Here is a 17,455-nt window from a genome sequence, read left to right as displayed (position 1 = left end):
GCTGCGCCGCACTGTAATTAGTGCTCTTGCACACCTCTCTCACCTGATTCACCTCTGATAGCCCTATTAAGAAGGGGAGCGCGGGGCACAACCTAACGCGGGGTTAAATGTAACACGGACCTTTTACATAGTTATGCTGCGTTCCAGGCAGGTTTTTGAGCACGTAAATCACGACTTCAAACCCACGACTCACGACTTTGTAGCGTTCCAGGCCAGTCACGCCAAACTGCCTGAGCGCAATATACATACTTATTTTTTCAGACACATAACATTGTAATACATATTCGTGTGTGTGTATTATTATCATTATTATTATATTATTAATTTGACTGCAACGTTATATTGTCCTAAAGTGTATTCTCACTGTGTACCACCTGCAGAAACACTGCATCCGTAGGGGCTGCCATTGTTGTTTTGTATAGTTTTGCGGGCTATGTGACGTCAGAGCTCGTAACTGGGAGTACATCAATCTAGTACGAGTTCACAGGTGGGAAGTCACGGGTTCGACTGCCGTTCCAGTGCACTTTCACGGGTATAAGGTTGGAAAAACACGGGTTACAGGTTGCCTGGAACGCGGCATTAGTCAGGATCAAGCCGGTTGTGTTTCCGCTCTTTTTCTCGCTGCCAGAAGACAGTCTCCCGCGAATTTGTGGAAAGGTTTGATAATATTTCGTGAAGATACTGGACAAAGAGTGTTTTGACACCATGCAAGTAAATTTTTTCATCATAGGTTTTTTTCGGTTTCTTAGTTGGGTGTGTACGTCTCCAAATCTAACTTTATATTGCCTTAATCACTGTCTTGTTGGCTAAAACATAGCACCGTTTTGAAACATGTCAGCAACTCCTAGCAACTGTTAGCTAGGCTTAAAATATTTTTTACACAGCGGGGTTAGTTGTAGCGCAGTGTTACAACTAAGCCGCCAAGTGTACAATGATAATCAAAGGAAAACAGGGAGCCACACAACTTTTCAGGTTTGAGTATTTATTTATATATTTAACTTTGTTGGACTTTCACAAACATTGTTGGAATTTATTTATTTTTAAATTTAGTTTACTATGCATTGATCACTTGTTTCTTTATTAAAAATATAGCCTGGTTTTAATGCAATAAACACTTTAAATTTTTATTTTAAGCTCGTTTTTATTATTATTACTGTTATTATTATCAATAATAATAATTTTACATGCAGCTGCCACACACAAATGTAATTTAATTGCAATTACAATATTTGATGATTTTATTTATTTATTGCTTGCAAAACTGCAGCCCTTTCATATCTCTTTCCATGATATTGATCCATAATAGAAGGATGATTGGATGAGGGATGGATGTATGGATATCTATCTATACAGATGCACAAACAATATCAAACTATACAAATAAAATAGTACTGAATTGACCCTTCGCTAAGCCACGCCTGAAAACCGCCACTGGCCAATCGTGTCTTAGCAACCGTAACTAGGCGCGGGAGGTCTGGCAAGCTTTCGAGCGAGGGAAACATGCCGAAGCGTTGTGCGTATGGATTGTGCAAATCTGATAACCGGTATTCTAAAAGTTTGGAATTGTTTTCCTTCCCGAAAAATCTAAAAGCCAAGGGGAGAAATAATGGGCGTGGATCAAGCAGTGTGGGAGACCCCGTTCACAACTATGTCGACAGGATTAACAAAAACACCTATTGCTTGGAAGTTGGAAATAATGATGGTTCTTTGTTCATAATGCATATATTTTAACGTAAAATAAGACGATTAAAGACAAGACGGCTTTAGCTTCAATTTTTATAAAATTATCCTCTAATCGGTTGCATATTTTGTCGTGGATATATATCCCTCGAATGCATACTGCAGTCCCTTTTGTCTTGCTCTCAGATATTTCACATGTTCGCCAAAAATGACTAATCATCTCATTGGGAATGTCTGACACCGGTGCATACACACTGTAATAGACGTGCCAGGCGCGAAAGCTTGACAGGCGTAGCAACAGTAACTAGGGAGGGCGGGGCTTAGCGAAGGGTCAATTATGTGTGTTACACACAAGTGTTACAACTAACCCCTCTGTCTGTTACAATTAACCTCGCATATGGGGTAGGTTGTAACATTTGCATATCTATCACTCTCAGTGCAACTGTACGAAAATGGAAGGTCCTAGAAAAAAACTGTAAGTGTTCATTTGTAGCAGAGATGTGTATGTTGCTTGTGTAAAAAAAAAAAGATGAATCTAACTTAATTATTTTTTTAAATAATTGAGCCAAAACCAAAATGTGTTAGGTTGTGCCCCACTCTCCCCTAGTGTTATATTTTTGCCTTGTCAAGTTTTTGACCCTGTTTTGTTTCTCCTATTCCTGTCCAGCCCTGCAGCTCAGCTTACCCCATGCCTTTTTGGATTTGTTTCGGTTATTGGACCTTTGCCTGTACCTGGATTATTCTCTGCTCCCCTCGTTGGACTGTCGTTTGCTGGTTCGGACCCTGCCTGCCTCTTGACCACTCTCCTGTCTTGCCCTCTTGCATTGTTGGACTGTCTACACTTTGCTGACCCTTGTCTGTCCTTGGACTACGTCATCATCGCTTCCCCCTTGCTCGGTGGCTTTGCTGCCTGATTAAATATAGTTTCCTTTTACTTTGATTTTTTTGTCCAATTTGGACAAACAGTTTGAACTGATCTGCTCTTGGGTTGTCTTTTTTCGTCCAGCCGGTACAGCAAGTTTTATTTATTTTTATTTTTTAATCAATCATTACTTGCTTACTATAAAACATTAGAATATAGAGACTATGATATAGATTAATTTATAAATTTAATGAAATTATATTAATAAGGTAAATTATATAGGTAGGCTATATTATTAAAATATATTATTTAGACATTAATTCAATTGAATGCGTTTTACTAACAGCCAGTTGTTATAATAATTTGTGGCATTGTTGTTAACTCATTAAACTAAGGAAGAGATGATAATTTGGTGGATGATTTAAAATATTAGTTAATCATCTGTAGGTAGTGTATTCATTTGAATGTAATCATAACGGTCGCCTGAGGGGGCTTGTGTCCTATGTTGGGACTCATCTCTTCACCACACCACCAAAGTCCTAATATGGTGCTGCTGACATCTTGTGCAGATTTGGGACCTGATTCTGCGCAGTAGTGAACATTGTAAACATTGTAAATATGAACGCTTGAAATCAGACAAATCATAAAGGCTATCACAATCATGTTTTTATTGTATCTGTCAGTAGGCTACATCTCTTCTCTTTATACCTGACCATCATAAAATAAAGCAACTTTTTTTCGGGAGCTTCCTCTGTTTCTCTGACTGAAAATATAACTGTAGCCCACTGGGAGAGAGTGCTAAAGCTCGTATTTTGGTGGCATATTTGTAGCAATTATCATTCTTTCTAAATGTGATGCAAATATGTCCTGTAACTACCAAATAAACAGAAACAGCAGCGACTGAATAAGTAGTGTCCTCTTTCTTTTGTGAAATGGACCTAACAGTAAACCACTTTATTTCTGTGTGACTAATGTGCAATTTTGACACAAATTAATTAATTATGATCAATGTAGCACTTTTTATTGTAAACCTGTGGTAAAATATGTAAACTGGTCCAATTTACTTGTAAACTGGTTCAAGTAAACAACAAAAATGCCAGCAAACAGTTGCTTTTATCATGTTTGTTTTGCAAACATGCTGTTTCCAGTGATTTCTGATAAAACTTCCATTTGTTGGTGAAATGATGGGTTTGTGTGACATAGTTCCAGAGAGGCGTGTTACAGCCGGGTTTTAGTGAAGCGCTGCTGCGGAGCTTCAGGCTCGACAGTGGAAACGTAGGAGATTTTGGGCCCGGTGCTACAGGTCCGAGGCTATTAGCCCGGCCCAGCCCGTTCACAGCCATGGCTCGCACTGTTGAGAGAACAGTTGGGGACCCATAAGCAAAATTACTTGGCAAAACAGATAGATATTAAATTGGTTATTCGCAAAGAAAGAGTGCATTGTGTAATATTTGAAGCTAACTGTTGTAGCCTATTTATGTTCCAAATACAGATCCTGAAGGATCATTCACAGAGGAATGAAGAATCTGAATAATAAGGGAAGGGGTCACTGAAAATGCAGGAGATAAGCATATTGGGAATTAATTTGACAAAATATTTGGATTATGGGGTAATTTACTTCCTAAAGCGGGAATAAATAATCGTAGTAGCTGTTTTTGTGCTGTTGTTCTGTTGTGTTGTGCCTTTTCTTACATCAATGATGGCCAATGCAAACAGATGATCAATGTATCTGTGAGACGATCTGGAGTTTATGTGGGATGTACCAATGCGTACCTAATAGGCCCTGGGCTGGATGCATTTGTGTAGTAAAGCCCATGCAAAATGAAGAATGGTATGTAAGGGGTGCCTTTTTGTTTGTATTCCTTATTTTTGAACTTTTATTGTATTTTTGACAGTGAGGGAGTTATTTATTGTATTTTTCTTTTCTCCTAAAATTAGTTAGAATTTTAGATTTTGGATAGTGTAGGCAGGAAGTTAGAGGGTGTTGTTTGTTATTATGGCATAAAACCCTTCCTGAAGTCAAATCCTTTTTGCAGCCTTTTATTTTTTTGAAAATCACATATCTAAAAAAAAAAAAACTTGATTAAGAATAAAGTTATGATGATGTTGATGAATGAGAGGGGACTGTGAGGGTCAGAAGCAGATCATTGCCCGTGTTATGAGGTAATGCAACCAGATTCAAGCGGACGATAAGAAAGATGTCTGAATTTATTGCCTACGTCCATTTTGATTAGTAGTTAAATCAATTTTGAATAAAATATGATCTCCAGAGGCAGCAGAATCCTAGTAAAAAATGTGGGCTGTGATGTTTGGCTCTGACCTCTTCTGGAGTGCAGTTTCATAAGGCAGCCATTTGATAATGGAGAGGAGGACCACTTTTAGTCCTTAGAAAGAAGAATAGAGCGGTTGACCTGTGAGATTCCCACAATTGATAGATTCCTAAAGGGAGGAATGTTGAAATATTGTATCTATTCTATAGAAACAATTGTAAAATTAGTCTGAATCCTAAACAGGAGGGGTGAATCTTACCAGAAGTTATGTCACCTGGTTATTGCGAAATAACAGATAAGAAATAAACAGAGCAATTATCTCACCATCGGTGCTCGGGCCCTAAAAAGGTATAATAATTGCGTCTTGGTCAAAGGAAAATTCAGATGTTTTGCAGGCATCTCGGCTTAATTGTTGCTTTGTTCAATAAAGTCTTATTTTGTTTTTTTGGACCTCTGACTCCTGAGCTTCATTTGCAAGAAAGAGAAGACAATTTTCCACAACACTACTTGCTTTAGTCTCAGCAAAGCGAGTGGGTGAATTACATGTCTTGTCAATTCATTAATGTCTGAATTTTAGTCCGGATGATGACAGCAAGGTTACACTGCTACCTAACCCGGCTTGTTTCGTTCCCAAAGTCAGTGATTCAGTGTGTGGAAAGACACAGGTCTTCTTTGTACTTGACTTAATCTTTTGAATAGAAAAAGAAGTATAAATCATGTTGAATTATACGCTGAATACTGCAGACATTCACAAAAAAAACACAGCAGCGACACTCGAATTTGCTCAATTCATCCAAACTCGTATTACAACATGAAAAACCACAACAATATACCTATAATTAATAATAATTACAAGTAATATTATTATTAATAATATTAATAATAATTACAAGTGTACTAAAGAAAAATCAATTGCTAAATATCATCAATTAACATTTCTAACAAAATAAAAACGAAAACCACATAATTACCTTTTGAATAGAAAAAGAAGTATAAATCACGTTGCCTGAATACTGCAGACATGAGACATTCTCAAAAGACTAGAAAAGTAGAAATTACACATTCACTCAACTCATAATACAAACAATTGTCAGCATTTTAAGACACAATAAAACTACAAAAAAATAAACTCAATCCCATTCGTGTGACGCACGAGGAAATTCAATTATAACAATCTCAACAACCGTGTTTAAACTTTAAAGCATAGACTGTAAAAGGTTTTAAGTGTTAAATGCATTTCATACATCAAATTCAAATAATATCAAATGCATACACGCAAACAATTGCGCCTAAAAGATTTAACTTACTTAAAACATATTATTTTCACAACTAATTCGTTAGTTAGAGCGTAGAAAAACGTACACATACCCACAGAAGCGTTACTCGAATCTGCTGCAGTACGGCAAGAGAAGCGGAACAAAATAGTATATCTGCAGTACCATAAAAAGCCACAGGAGGGGAGCATTTGAACACTGATTACAATCAAATGCCTTATTTTATGAACATTCACGCATCAAACCTCTTTAAATTGAATGTTCTTTTTAACCCTGTTACATATATTATTTATTGTATATGATATATGCTATTGTAAGATATGACTGTTCTATGTTTCCAATATGGAAAAACTATCCTAAGCAGAGAACATGATTGATCGGTTCCCAGATTTCCTCATCAGTTTACACCGGTTGGCTACTGACATGGGCTGGGAATATTGAAGAGACTGGATGGATGCAGACACCTATAGCCACTTCCATTGCTTTGCACTTAATGTTGAATAATGATGTTTTTAATGAATCCCCAATCGCCCAAATCTAAACTCCACAATATTGGTTTCAGCTCAAGGCTGTTGATGGTGGTTTCAAGGCATGCGTATCTTTGCTATCATGTTTTCGACTAAAGTCAATATTGACATTTTTTACTTGCTGTTTATATGCATCAAATCAGTAATGTAATGATTTAATACATGCATCTTTTCCCATGTGTATGTCGTTCATCTATTGTGAAATGGTTTGTATATGCAGCAGTCTATAATTCAGAGGCTCTCATTCGAAGGCCGATTGCGTCAATGCGGCCGATAAAGGCTGTCGCAATTCGAAGGCTCATTTAAAATGATTTCTTAGTTCCCCAGGAAATGAAGGATACAACAGATGCCTTGCCTACCCCAGAATTCATTGCACGCCAGTTTTTGTTGAGAGAAATTGCCAAATTACACTTACGTATTGAGTTTCAGCTTATATAATATAAGATTATGAACATTACTAACATATGTACAAAAATGATATGAGAGTAGGCTACCATGAAGGGGAGCTATATAAAATATGACATGTTTATAATACTGCAATCCTGAGTTTTTATATAAACAGTGTAGTGTAGCATTGATTGAAGAGTGCACTAGAATGATAGAATACGGGGTAAATTATATTCTGCCTAAACCTGCTACTCCTGGCCCGGAGACTCCAATAGCGCCTCCCAGAAGAGGTCAAACAGTCCATGAGCCAGGTGAGAGAAATCTTTTATGATGTTGTGTGCTTTCCTGTGACAATGTTTTCTGTAGATATCTTCCAGGTTTGGGAGTGCAGTTCCTACAATGCGTGTTGGGCAGTTTTCACCACCCTTTGCCGTATGGCAAGCCGTTTTAGCTTATATTGTACCCAGCCTTACTTGTTGTAATTTCATTTTTACTAGTAAGAATTTAATTAGAGAACTTTACAATTCAATTCGTACTAGTAGCAATTACAATTAGAGAGCTCTCTAATTCGATTCTTACTAGTAAGAATGTAATTGCAGAGCTCTTTAATTGAATTAAAGAGCTCTGCAATTGCATTCTTACTAGTAAGAATTAAATTAGAGAGCTCTCTAAATCAGTTTTTACTAGTAGAATTACGTTAGGAGAGCTCTTTAATGCAATTATTACTAGTAAAAACTGATTTAGAGAGCTCTCTAATTCAGTTCTTACTAGTAAGAATGCAATTGCAGAGCTCTTTAATTCAATTAGAGAGCTCTTTAATGCAATTCTTACTAGTAGGAATTCAATTAGAGAGCTCTACAATTCAATTCTTACTAGTAGCAATTACAATTAGAGAGCTCTCTAATTCAGTTATTACTAGTAACAATTACAATTGCAGAGCTCTCTAATTCAATTCTTACTAGTAACAATTCCAATTAGAGAGCTCTACAAATGAATTCTTACTAGTCATATGTCTCCATTGACTTCCATTCATTTTTAATTACAGAGCTCTTTAATTGAATTGTTACTAGTAAGAATTACAATTAGAGAGCTCTACAATTGAATTGTTACTAAGAATTACCATTAGAGAGCTCTCTAATTCAATTATTACTAGTAACAATTACAATAAGAGAGCTCTCTAATTCAATTCTTACTAGTGAAAATACAATTAGAGAGCTCTCTAATTCAGTTATTACTAGTAACAATTACAATTGCAGAGCTCTCTAATTCAATTCTTACTAGTAACAATTCCAATTAGAGAGCTCTACAAATGAATTCTTACTAGTCATATGTCTCCATTGACTTCCATTCATTTTTAATTACAGAGCTCTTTAATTGAATTGTTACTAGTAAGAATTACAATTAGAGAGCTCCACAATTGAATTGTTACTAGTAACAATTCCATTAGAGAGCTCTCTAATCCAATTATGACTAGTAACAATTACAATTAAAGAGCTCTGTAATTGAATTATAGAGCTCTCTAATTGCATTCTTACTAGTAACAATTCAATTGTAGAGCTCTCTAATTCAATTCTTACTAGTAACAACTCAATTGCAGAGCTCTTTAATTCAATTAGAGAGCTCTCTATTTCAATTGTTACTAGTAAGAATGCAATTGTAATACTATGGCAAGCCGTTTTAGCTTTAATTGTACCCAGCCTTACTCGTCGTAATTACATTTTTACTAGTAATAATTCAATTAGAGAGCTCTCCAATTATACATATCTTTAATTCGTTTTTTTTACTAGTAAAAATTCAATTAGAGAGCTCTGTAATTGCATTCTTACTAGTAAGAATTGAATTAGAGAGCTCTCTAATTGTAATTGTTACTAGTAATAATTGGATAAGAGAGCTCTCTAATTGTAATTCTTACTAGTAATAATTGAATTAGAGAGCTCTGCAATTGCATTCTTACTAGTAAGAATTGAATTAGAGAGCTCTCTAATTGTAATTGTTACTAGTAATAATTGAATTGTAGAGCTCTCTAATTGAATTATTACTAGTAAAAATGTAATTACGACGAGTAAGGCTGGGTACAATTAAAGCTAAAACGGCTTGCCATATTGCCGTGCTTTCCGGCCTGACACAGAGCATCTTCCATACCAAACTGTAATACAGTAGGTCAGGATACTCTCGGCGGCACATTGGTAGACGTTCAACAGGATTTCTAAGTAGAGATGAGAAAAAACAGGCGCTGGTTAGCCTTCTTGACCAGTGTGGAGCTGTTCCCAGACCAACCGTCCCAATGTTGTTGGGATGACCTCATCAGTGTTTTGATGAGGAAAGTTCGCGTCAGGAAGTAACCATAGCAACAGTAGGCTGCTTGTGCTTGAGAAAATAAATATTGTTATAATTTCACACTTCTATAGATTTAACGTTATATATCACAACTATGTCTCTGAAATTTGTATTAACGACGATTTGAGAAGACCGCAAAAGATGAGTTTGTTTTATATGTGTAGCAGGGGTGTGTGGAGTTCTCCGAAAGGAAAGCCACTGGTCTCGTGTTGTTGTATGCTAGCACTGATTGGCTGCATGCATCGTTTCCCTCTTCCGCACTCTTTCTAACCTCCCGATTTCTGCACGACAAAAAGTATCCGTGCTTCCTTATAAACTACTACAGGTATGTGAAACTCACATCTGTATATGCATAAAATATGATGTTTATTAGATGCTAGATTATTACGTTGTTCTGACTGACGTTGGTCAGTGATTTCCTTTCGATTTCAAAAGTCAATGAAAAAATTTGAACATTTCTCAGTCTAGAGTTTCTTTTTGAAAGTAATTTTCTCTAGAGACAAATCTTGACTACAAAAAACTTACAGTTGAATGAATAAACAATTATTTATGTGGTATGTAAATGGGTACGTTTCACAATGTCACAGCAAAACAATTATGACAAAAAAAATATCTCAACTTGTGATAGTTCAACTTGCCCCAACCTGATATCAAGTAAAGTCTGACTTTGTCTGGTTCAAAACCAATGATAGCGAAAACAGGCATTGTATTTATTTAAATTATTAAGAATAAAGAATAATATAAAAAGCAGCATGTTAATGTTGATGTTTTGTCTTTTTGGCTAGTTTAAAGGGACTGAAGAAAAACAATGGAACATCAGTGTAAGTTTTACATGAAAAAACTATCTGAATTAGCCTAATTGCACCACATTTTAAATAATATTGGGATATAAAATTCATTTGACCTATTCTTTTCTGGGTTTGCTGGCTAATTTATTGGTTTGTTACTGTGTTCTGAAGATGAGAAAAGAGCGACACACTTGTCTTTTTTTAACTGATGTTTGATACTCAGATGCTGAGTTTGTGGACACGCACTATGAAGCTCTCATTCAAAGAGGTACATCTGTGATGACCATCGCTGATAAGCTGTATGAAAACAGAAAGCTTACCTGGAGTCAGTATTCAAAAATCACAAACTCAACTAAAAGGACCCAAAGTACAGAGCTTTCAAAAGCTGTGAAATCTGGAGGATCTGCAGTAAAATCTGCTTTTTATGAAATACTGCAAGAAATAGAGCCTGATGTCATTCAAGAACTTGAAGGTATGAAGTAAACAACATATTTAAATGTGTTATATATATATATATATATATATATATATTTTGGAAGTCAACTTTTATTTTAAATGGATTTTCCAGGTTCATCCTTACAGACGGCCGATGACAAGCGGGTAACTGAGTGTCACCATCAAAAAGTAGCAACAGAAAATGTGCAAGATAAGACAGACAAACTAGATGATGATATCATCAGGTGCAACCCATCCTCAATAAAACACAGAAGTAAAATAGAGGAGCTCCAGAAAGATCCCTCCAAGAAAAAAGTCAGTAACATCTTCTTTTCTAGAAGTAATAATTACATTATTGGCTCTGGAGGAAGTGGCACAGTATATCTCGGCCTGAAGGAAGATGGCACTGAGGTGGCCATTAAACGAATAACCAAGGATCCACTGAATAGCAAAGACTTTGAAAATGAACTGAAGCATCTACGAGATTTAAAGCTTGAGAGCAAGAACATCGTCAGGTATGTGGACTTAGCAGAGGATGAAGATTTTTATTATCTTGCGCTACAGCTTTGTGAATATGATATGGAGGACTACATGGAAAATCTTCGTCTGCAGGAGCAAAAGGACAAAGACAACGCTTTGAGGAAAATAGTGAAGGAGATGCTTCTTGGCCTTCAAGTTCTTCACCGCGCTGGAGTGATACACCGCGACATAAAGCCTAGAAATGTTTTGATAGGTATCAAAAATAGGTTTTATTTACTACTGTGGCAGCTTTACAAGGAATGTATCATAATCTAGTCTGTAACATTAATTGAGAGAGAGGGAGAGATTATATCATAGGTAACAGCTAAACTCATATTTCAACAGATTCAGGAAAAAATGCCAGGCTGGCCGACTTCGGCTTGAGTCGCAAACTGGAGGAGGGCAGAAGCACAGTTCATACTGTTAGAGCTGGTACTCAAGGCTGGGAGGCAACGGAGATCCTGAATCAGTCTGAAAAGAGTGGTTATAAAAAGAGCTCAGATATCCAGGTTTGTGAAATACCACGAATCAACTGCAGTCATGAGATTACTGAGAGTTCACAAGCTAAGGGTGGATTGTGGTTTCATTTTTGCTGATGATTAGTGGGCGGAGTTAGTGTAAGCCTCTGCCAACAAGGCGGGCTATTTGCACTTGGTGTACGATTATTTTAGTATTACATCAAACTTAAAGGAATTAAATCTTTAAGTCCCCATTCACTTTCATTGTACAAAAAGGACACAAAACGAGTCGATATGACCAATGCTAGAGGATCAAATGAATCATGGTTCGTTTAATATTATATTTCAGTTCTCGCAGTTTATGCTAATAAAAATAATTTGAAAACATGCAGCTTTGTCGTAAATATGGCACAAGTAGGCCCTATTAGAAATATGGAAAATATATGGGGGTTAAAAAGGTTAACTTGCTGTTCTCTGACAATCTTACCTTCCTTTACCAGTTTGTCAGCGAATAACAACTTCTTGTTCTGTTCTTTACTTAAAGATATTGTTAAAAAAATATTTTATGGTTTATTTTGGCAACACTTTATTTTAAGGTGTTACATGTTACTGCATGTACTTACTGTATTAATAACAGTAAATTATGCATAATTACAACTAAACCTAACCCTTACCGTAACTCTATAGTAAGTTCATGAAGTTATTTTTTTTGTTTTTGGAGCTTGGTAGCCAAATTCACTTTCATTATATGAAAGAGCAACCGAAATATCTTTCAAAAATCATTTGATTACATTCACCATTTGATGTGTCAATAAAGTTAAAATGTGAATGGATGAGTGGAAAAAAATTTCAGTGTGAGACCGGCCTCAAAGTACAACATTCTCTATCAGCTCTTCCGGTTTATATCTCGCTGTCCCGTTCGTATGTGCTTCACAGTTTGCCCAAATTATTGCAGGTTGCTGGGATGTTGGTGTACTACATCCTCTCTGACGGAAAACATCCTTTTGGGGACATGGATCGTGAGGTGAACATCAAGAATGGGAACTACTCTCTTGAACATGTACAAGATATAGTAGCCAAGGATCTCATTGAATGGATGATCAACAAAGAACCAGCAGAGAGACTGACTGTTGATGAGGTCCTACGACACCCTTTTTTCTGGGATGATCACAGGTAAATTATAAAGTGATGCTTGTCAAAAGTTCTGGTGATTTTGACATGTATCTTATTATACTGAGTCACTGCCAGGACATTGATTTAGATTGAAGACTCTTTATCTTAAGCTGTAAATCTTCAAGGAATCGGTATGACAATTTTACCATTATTTTCTCACCCTCATCTCACTGCTGAACTGCCCTGCTCAATGCCTGCGTTTTTATTTCCTTCAGGAAAGATGCAGTCCTCAGGAAGCTGGGTGATAGGCCTGAAATCCAGAACTACGAGTATTTAGCAAAACTTCGCAATCTCTACATAGAAAAGGAGCACACAGAGGAAACAGACCCAACAGCAACACTGACCATCTATGAGGCCTTCAGTGAACTTAAAATCGAGAATGAAAAGAAGTAAGGTTTATATATGTATATATACACTCACCTAAAGAATTATTAGGAACACCTGTTCAATTTCTCATTAATGCAATTATCTAATCAACCAATCACATGGCAGTTGCTTCAATGCATTTAGGGGTGTGGTCCTGGTCAAGACAATCTCCTGAACTCCAAACTGAATGTCAGAATGGGAAAGAAAGGTGATTTAAGCAATTTTGAGCGTGGCATGGTTGTTGATGCCAGACGGGCCGGTCTGAGTATTTCACAATCTGCTCAGTTACTGGGATTTTCACGCACAACCATTTCTAGGGTTTACAAAGAATGGTGTGAAAAGGGAAAAACATCCAGTATGCGGCAGTCCTGTGGGCGAAAATGCCTTGTTGATGCTAGAGGTCAGAGGAGAATGGGCCGACTGATTCAAGCTGATAGAAGAGCAACTTTGACTGAAATAACCACTCGTTACAACCGAGGTATGCAGCAAAGCATTTGTGAAGCCACAACACGCACAACCTTGAGGCGGATGGGCTACAACAGCAGAAGACCCCACCGGGTACCACTCATCTCCACTACAAATAGGAAAAAGAGGCTACAATTTGCAAGAGCTCACCAAAATTGGACAGTTGAAGACTGGGAAAATGTTGCCTGGTCTGATGAGTCTCGATTTCTGTTGAGACATTCAGATGGTAGAGTCAGAATTTGGCGTAAACAGAATGAGAACATGGATCCATCATGCCTTGTTACCACTGTGCAGGCTGGTGGTGGTGGTGTAATGGTGTGGGGGATGTTTTCTTGGCACACTTTAGGCCCCTTAGTGCCAATTGGGCATCATTTAAATGCCACGGCCTACCTGAGCATTGTTTCTGACCATATCCATCCCTTTATGGCCACCATGTACCCATCCTCTGATGGCTACTTCCAGCAGGATAATGCACCATGTCACAAAGCTCGAATCATTTCAAATTGGTTTCTTGAACATGACAATGAGTTTACTGTACTAAAATGTAGGGCTGCAACGATTAGTCGACGTTGTCGACAACGTCGACAATAAAAATTTGTCGACAAATATCTTTGTTGTCGAGTAGTCGTTTGATCTCACGTGACCTAATGTAAGGGCCTGCAATCCCGCGATTTGACCGCTACGGCGCTGTAGCGCTAGAGTGTAGTGCAGCCCTTACAAATGCTATTGCGGTAGAAGAAAATACAGCGCGAATTATGACAGTGCAAACGAATCCGAACTAGCAAGGTTTCGGTTTGGGAAAGTTTCACAAAACTTCAAATCAAGAATGCTGTCGTGTGCAATTTTCACGGGAGCACAACATGCATGTTGGAGTGCAAGAGGAAACATCCCGGCAAAAGAGGAGCCGGTGAGAAGTGAGTATTCTCCAGCTGGAGCTTACTAACCAGCGGTAAATCTCTCTTTATTAGAGAATGCAATACTACTAATAATAGTAATAATATTATCAATAGTAATATAATTACAGTAATGTGATGACTTATTTTGTATAGAATAAAGCTTGATCCAGCTTAGGAGTCAGGGCTGTTTTTATATTGTAACACTATTAGTATATTAGGTATTATTATAGTCTTATCACTTGCCTGTATTTTGTTCAATAATCATGAAGACTTACAAAACGAGATGTTATAGGCCTATCCTTCCTATGATATAGGAAGAATATCATGGCAGTTACTTTTTCATACTATAAATTAAAAGGTGAATGAGAACGTCTCTGTCAGCTCAATTGTCATGTAAAAAAAGATTGTAATTTTATAATTATAATAATTGTTTGCAGATTAATATTTTACCATTCTTTGTGTCCTGAAGTAAATGTCCCTTTTTCTGTTTCAGTTCTCAGAAAAGCAGTGGGCCTATTAAACAATGCTTAGAGAGCATTTGTGTGTGATTTGAGTTGGACCGAAATCTGAAAACTTAAAGAGAATGACCTGTTTAGTTGGCTCAAAGTTCATTAAAACAACTATTTCAAAAGCTGAAGTGATTTTCTTTTTTTATATTATAGTTAGAATATGTATAACTCAATGTTTTAAATAATTGGAAAAGCTGAATAATCGTTCCAAACTTACTGATTAGTCTGCGAAAATAATCGATGATTAGTCGATTAATCGTTCCAATAATCGTTAGATTAATCGATTATCAAAATAATCGTTTGTTGCAGCCCTACTAAAATGCCCCCCACAGTCACCAGATCTCAACCCAATAGAGCATCTTTGGGATGTGGTGGAACGGGAGCTTCGTGCCCTGGATGTGCATCCCACAAATCTCCATCAACTGCAAGATGCTATCCTATCAATATGGGCCAACATTTCTAAAGAATGCTTTCAGCACCTTGTTGAATCAATGCCACGTAGAATTAAGGCAGTTCTGAAGGCGAAAGGGGGTCAAACACAGTATTAGTATGGTGTTCCTAATAATCCTTTAGGTGAGTGTGTATATATATATATATATATATATATATATATATATATATATATATATAATATACAGGCATGTGAAAAAGAAAGTACACCCTTTTAATTCTATGCTTTTATGTATCCAGACATAATTTAAAAAAAAAACATTAGTCCTTGGCAGGTCTTAAAATCAGGGAAATACAACCTCAGATGAACAACAATACATGGCATTTTACACTGTAGGTTTATTACACTCATGGTTTATTTAAATAAAAGCCATGTGTAATAAGTACACTATGATTTAATTGCTTGTAGAACCACCTTTAGCAGCAATAACTTGAAGTAATTATTTTCTATATGACTTTATCAGTCTCTCATCGTTGTGGAGGAATTTTGGCCCTCTCTTCTTTACAACGTTGCTTCCGTTCATTGAGGTTTGTGGGCATCCGTTTATGCACAGCTCTCTTTATTATGCCCTGATACATAAAACCATAGAATTCAAAAAGGTGTACTTCCTTTTTCACATGACATAAACATAGATACAACATAGTTGACATGTGATTCATGCTTGTTCATTTTTTGTCCTTCAGGAGAAGGGACATCCTTGCTATAGTGGGTGAGGATTTAAAAAACCTTTGGAAGCTCTTCAAAACTGCAAAGGAGGCCACAGAGGGAAAAACCTTTTCTAATTGGAAATTGCAGGTGAGTAAAACTAAAACCACAAGACTCGCCTAAACACAAGACAAGAGCTTTCCTCTCCTTGCTCTGCACATTATCTTGGTTCATTCAAGGCTGTGTTGGGACTACTAGTAATGTAGCACACTAGACCATCCATGCTGGTGTGTGTCTTATTTGCAGCTTTCAGAAATATGGCCAGACATCAACAAGAAGCTTCCGGAGGACGTACTTGGCCTGCTGCGTGTTTTGCGCAACAAACTGGTGCATGGGTAAGTGAGACACAAATGTCCACCCAGATTTCAGTTACTTACATCTCTGTTGCCTTTTATATTTTTAATGCCTCTGTTTTGATTTTAGTTCCCTCTATCTTTTGTTTCTAACAGGAATGTCAGAAATGAATTTGAAGAGAACAACATTTTTGGTCTTTTCCCGGACTTCTTCATCAGTTTACATAGAGTGGCTAAAGAATTAGACTGGGATTATTGGAGAAGCTGAGAGGACATTACATGGCGAAAGCGTTTGCAGTTTTCACATTCAGCACAGAGGGCAGTCATTGTTCTCAAACTTGTTACATAACTTCATTTCAATTGGGTTTTGTAGTTCAGATAGATTCACAGATTAAAGGTTAAAAAGGCTGTGATTATATTTTCTCTTTTAATTACAAAGTTTTCAGGGTCTACTCAAATAAGGTTTTGTTTGAACCAACTAAAATTGCAGCAGAAAGTTGGTGGATGTATATTAGTAACAAAAACATGTTTGTTTGAATTTTGCTTTGTGGATTCTCTGTAACCGACCACTACTCAAAATACAATTCTGAGTAAGTTATTATGAAATCAAGATTGAATCAAATCAGGGCTGTAATAATTTTATATGATTGACATCTTTCCTATCATGTAAATAAATGGTTTATGAAAGCAGTCTCAGAGTATGTCTTCTGGAAATTACATAAAGCAGGGCCTACAATCAAAACTAGCGATGCACACGAAAATTATATTTTATGTTTGATAATTTCTTATTATTATCAATGTTGCAAACAAGGTTTTTTTTTCCAAAGTAAAAAAGAACAATAAATTATTACTTTCATTTAGCAAAAGCACACTAAATTGTTAAAAAAAAGAGGAATCGAAAAGTAACCGAACATGCGCAATTTTAGAAAAGAGATGCGCTTTAAGGATTTAATTATTGAATTAAAAAATAAAACTTTTTTAGTTTTAGACTATTAGTCCTCCAAAATGTGTCTATTTTATAATACCTGGTAATGTTCAAGACAACCGCCGTAAAATAAAA

At 36.6% G+C, this 17,455-nt stretch overlaps 1 protein-coding gene across 1 annotated transcript; it reads left to right on the top strand.

Moving 5' to 3' along the window:
- Window positions 1-10,044: 10,044 nt before the first annotated feature.
- Window positions 10,045-16,940, top strand: LOC130069447 (uncharacterized). Its single transcript, XM_056233325.1, has 9 exons — window positions 10,045-10,158; window positions 10,349-10,597; window positions 10,694-11,293; window positions 11,425-11,588; window positions 12,493-12,710; window positions 12,926-13,099; window positions 16,081-16,192; window positions 16,349-16,437; window positions 16,552-16,940. The coding sequence occupies exons 1-9, from the start codon at window positions 10,146-10,148 to the stop codon at window positions 16,661-16,663; spliced, it is 1,731 nt and encodes a 576-aa protein (XP_056089300.1). The 5' UTR covers window positions 10,045-10,145; the 3' UTR covers window positions 16,664-16,940.
- Window positions 16,941-17,455: the final 515 nt, after the last annotated feature.

The sequence above is a fragment of the Rhinichthys klamathensis genome, unplaced genomic scaffold (assembly GCF_029890125.1).
Source record: "Rhinichthys klamathensis goyatoka isolate OS25496 unplaced genomic scaffold, OSU_Roscu_1.1 h1tg000015l_1, whole genome shotgun sequence".
In the NCBI taxonomy this organism is placed as follows: domain Eukaryota; kingdom Metazoa; phylum Chordata; class Actinopteri; order Cypriniformes; family Leuciscidae; genus Rhinichthys; species Rhinichthys klamathensis.
This window is presented reverse-complemented; position numbering and strand designations above follow the sequence as displayed.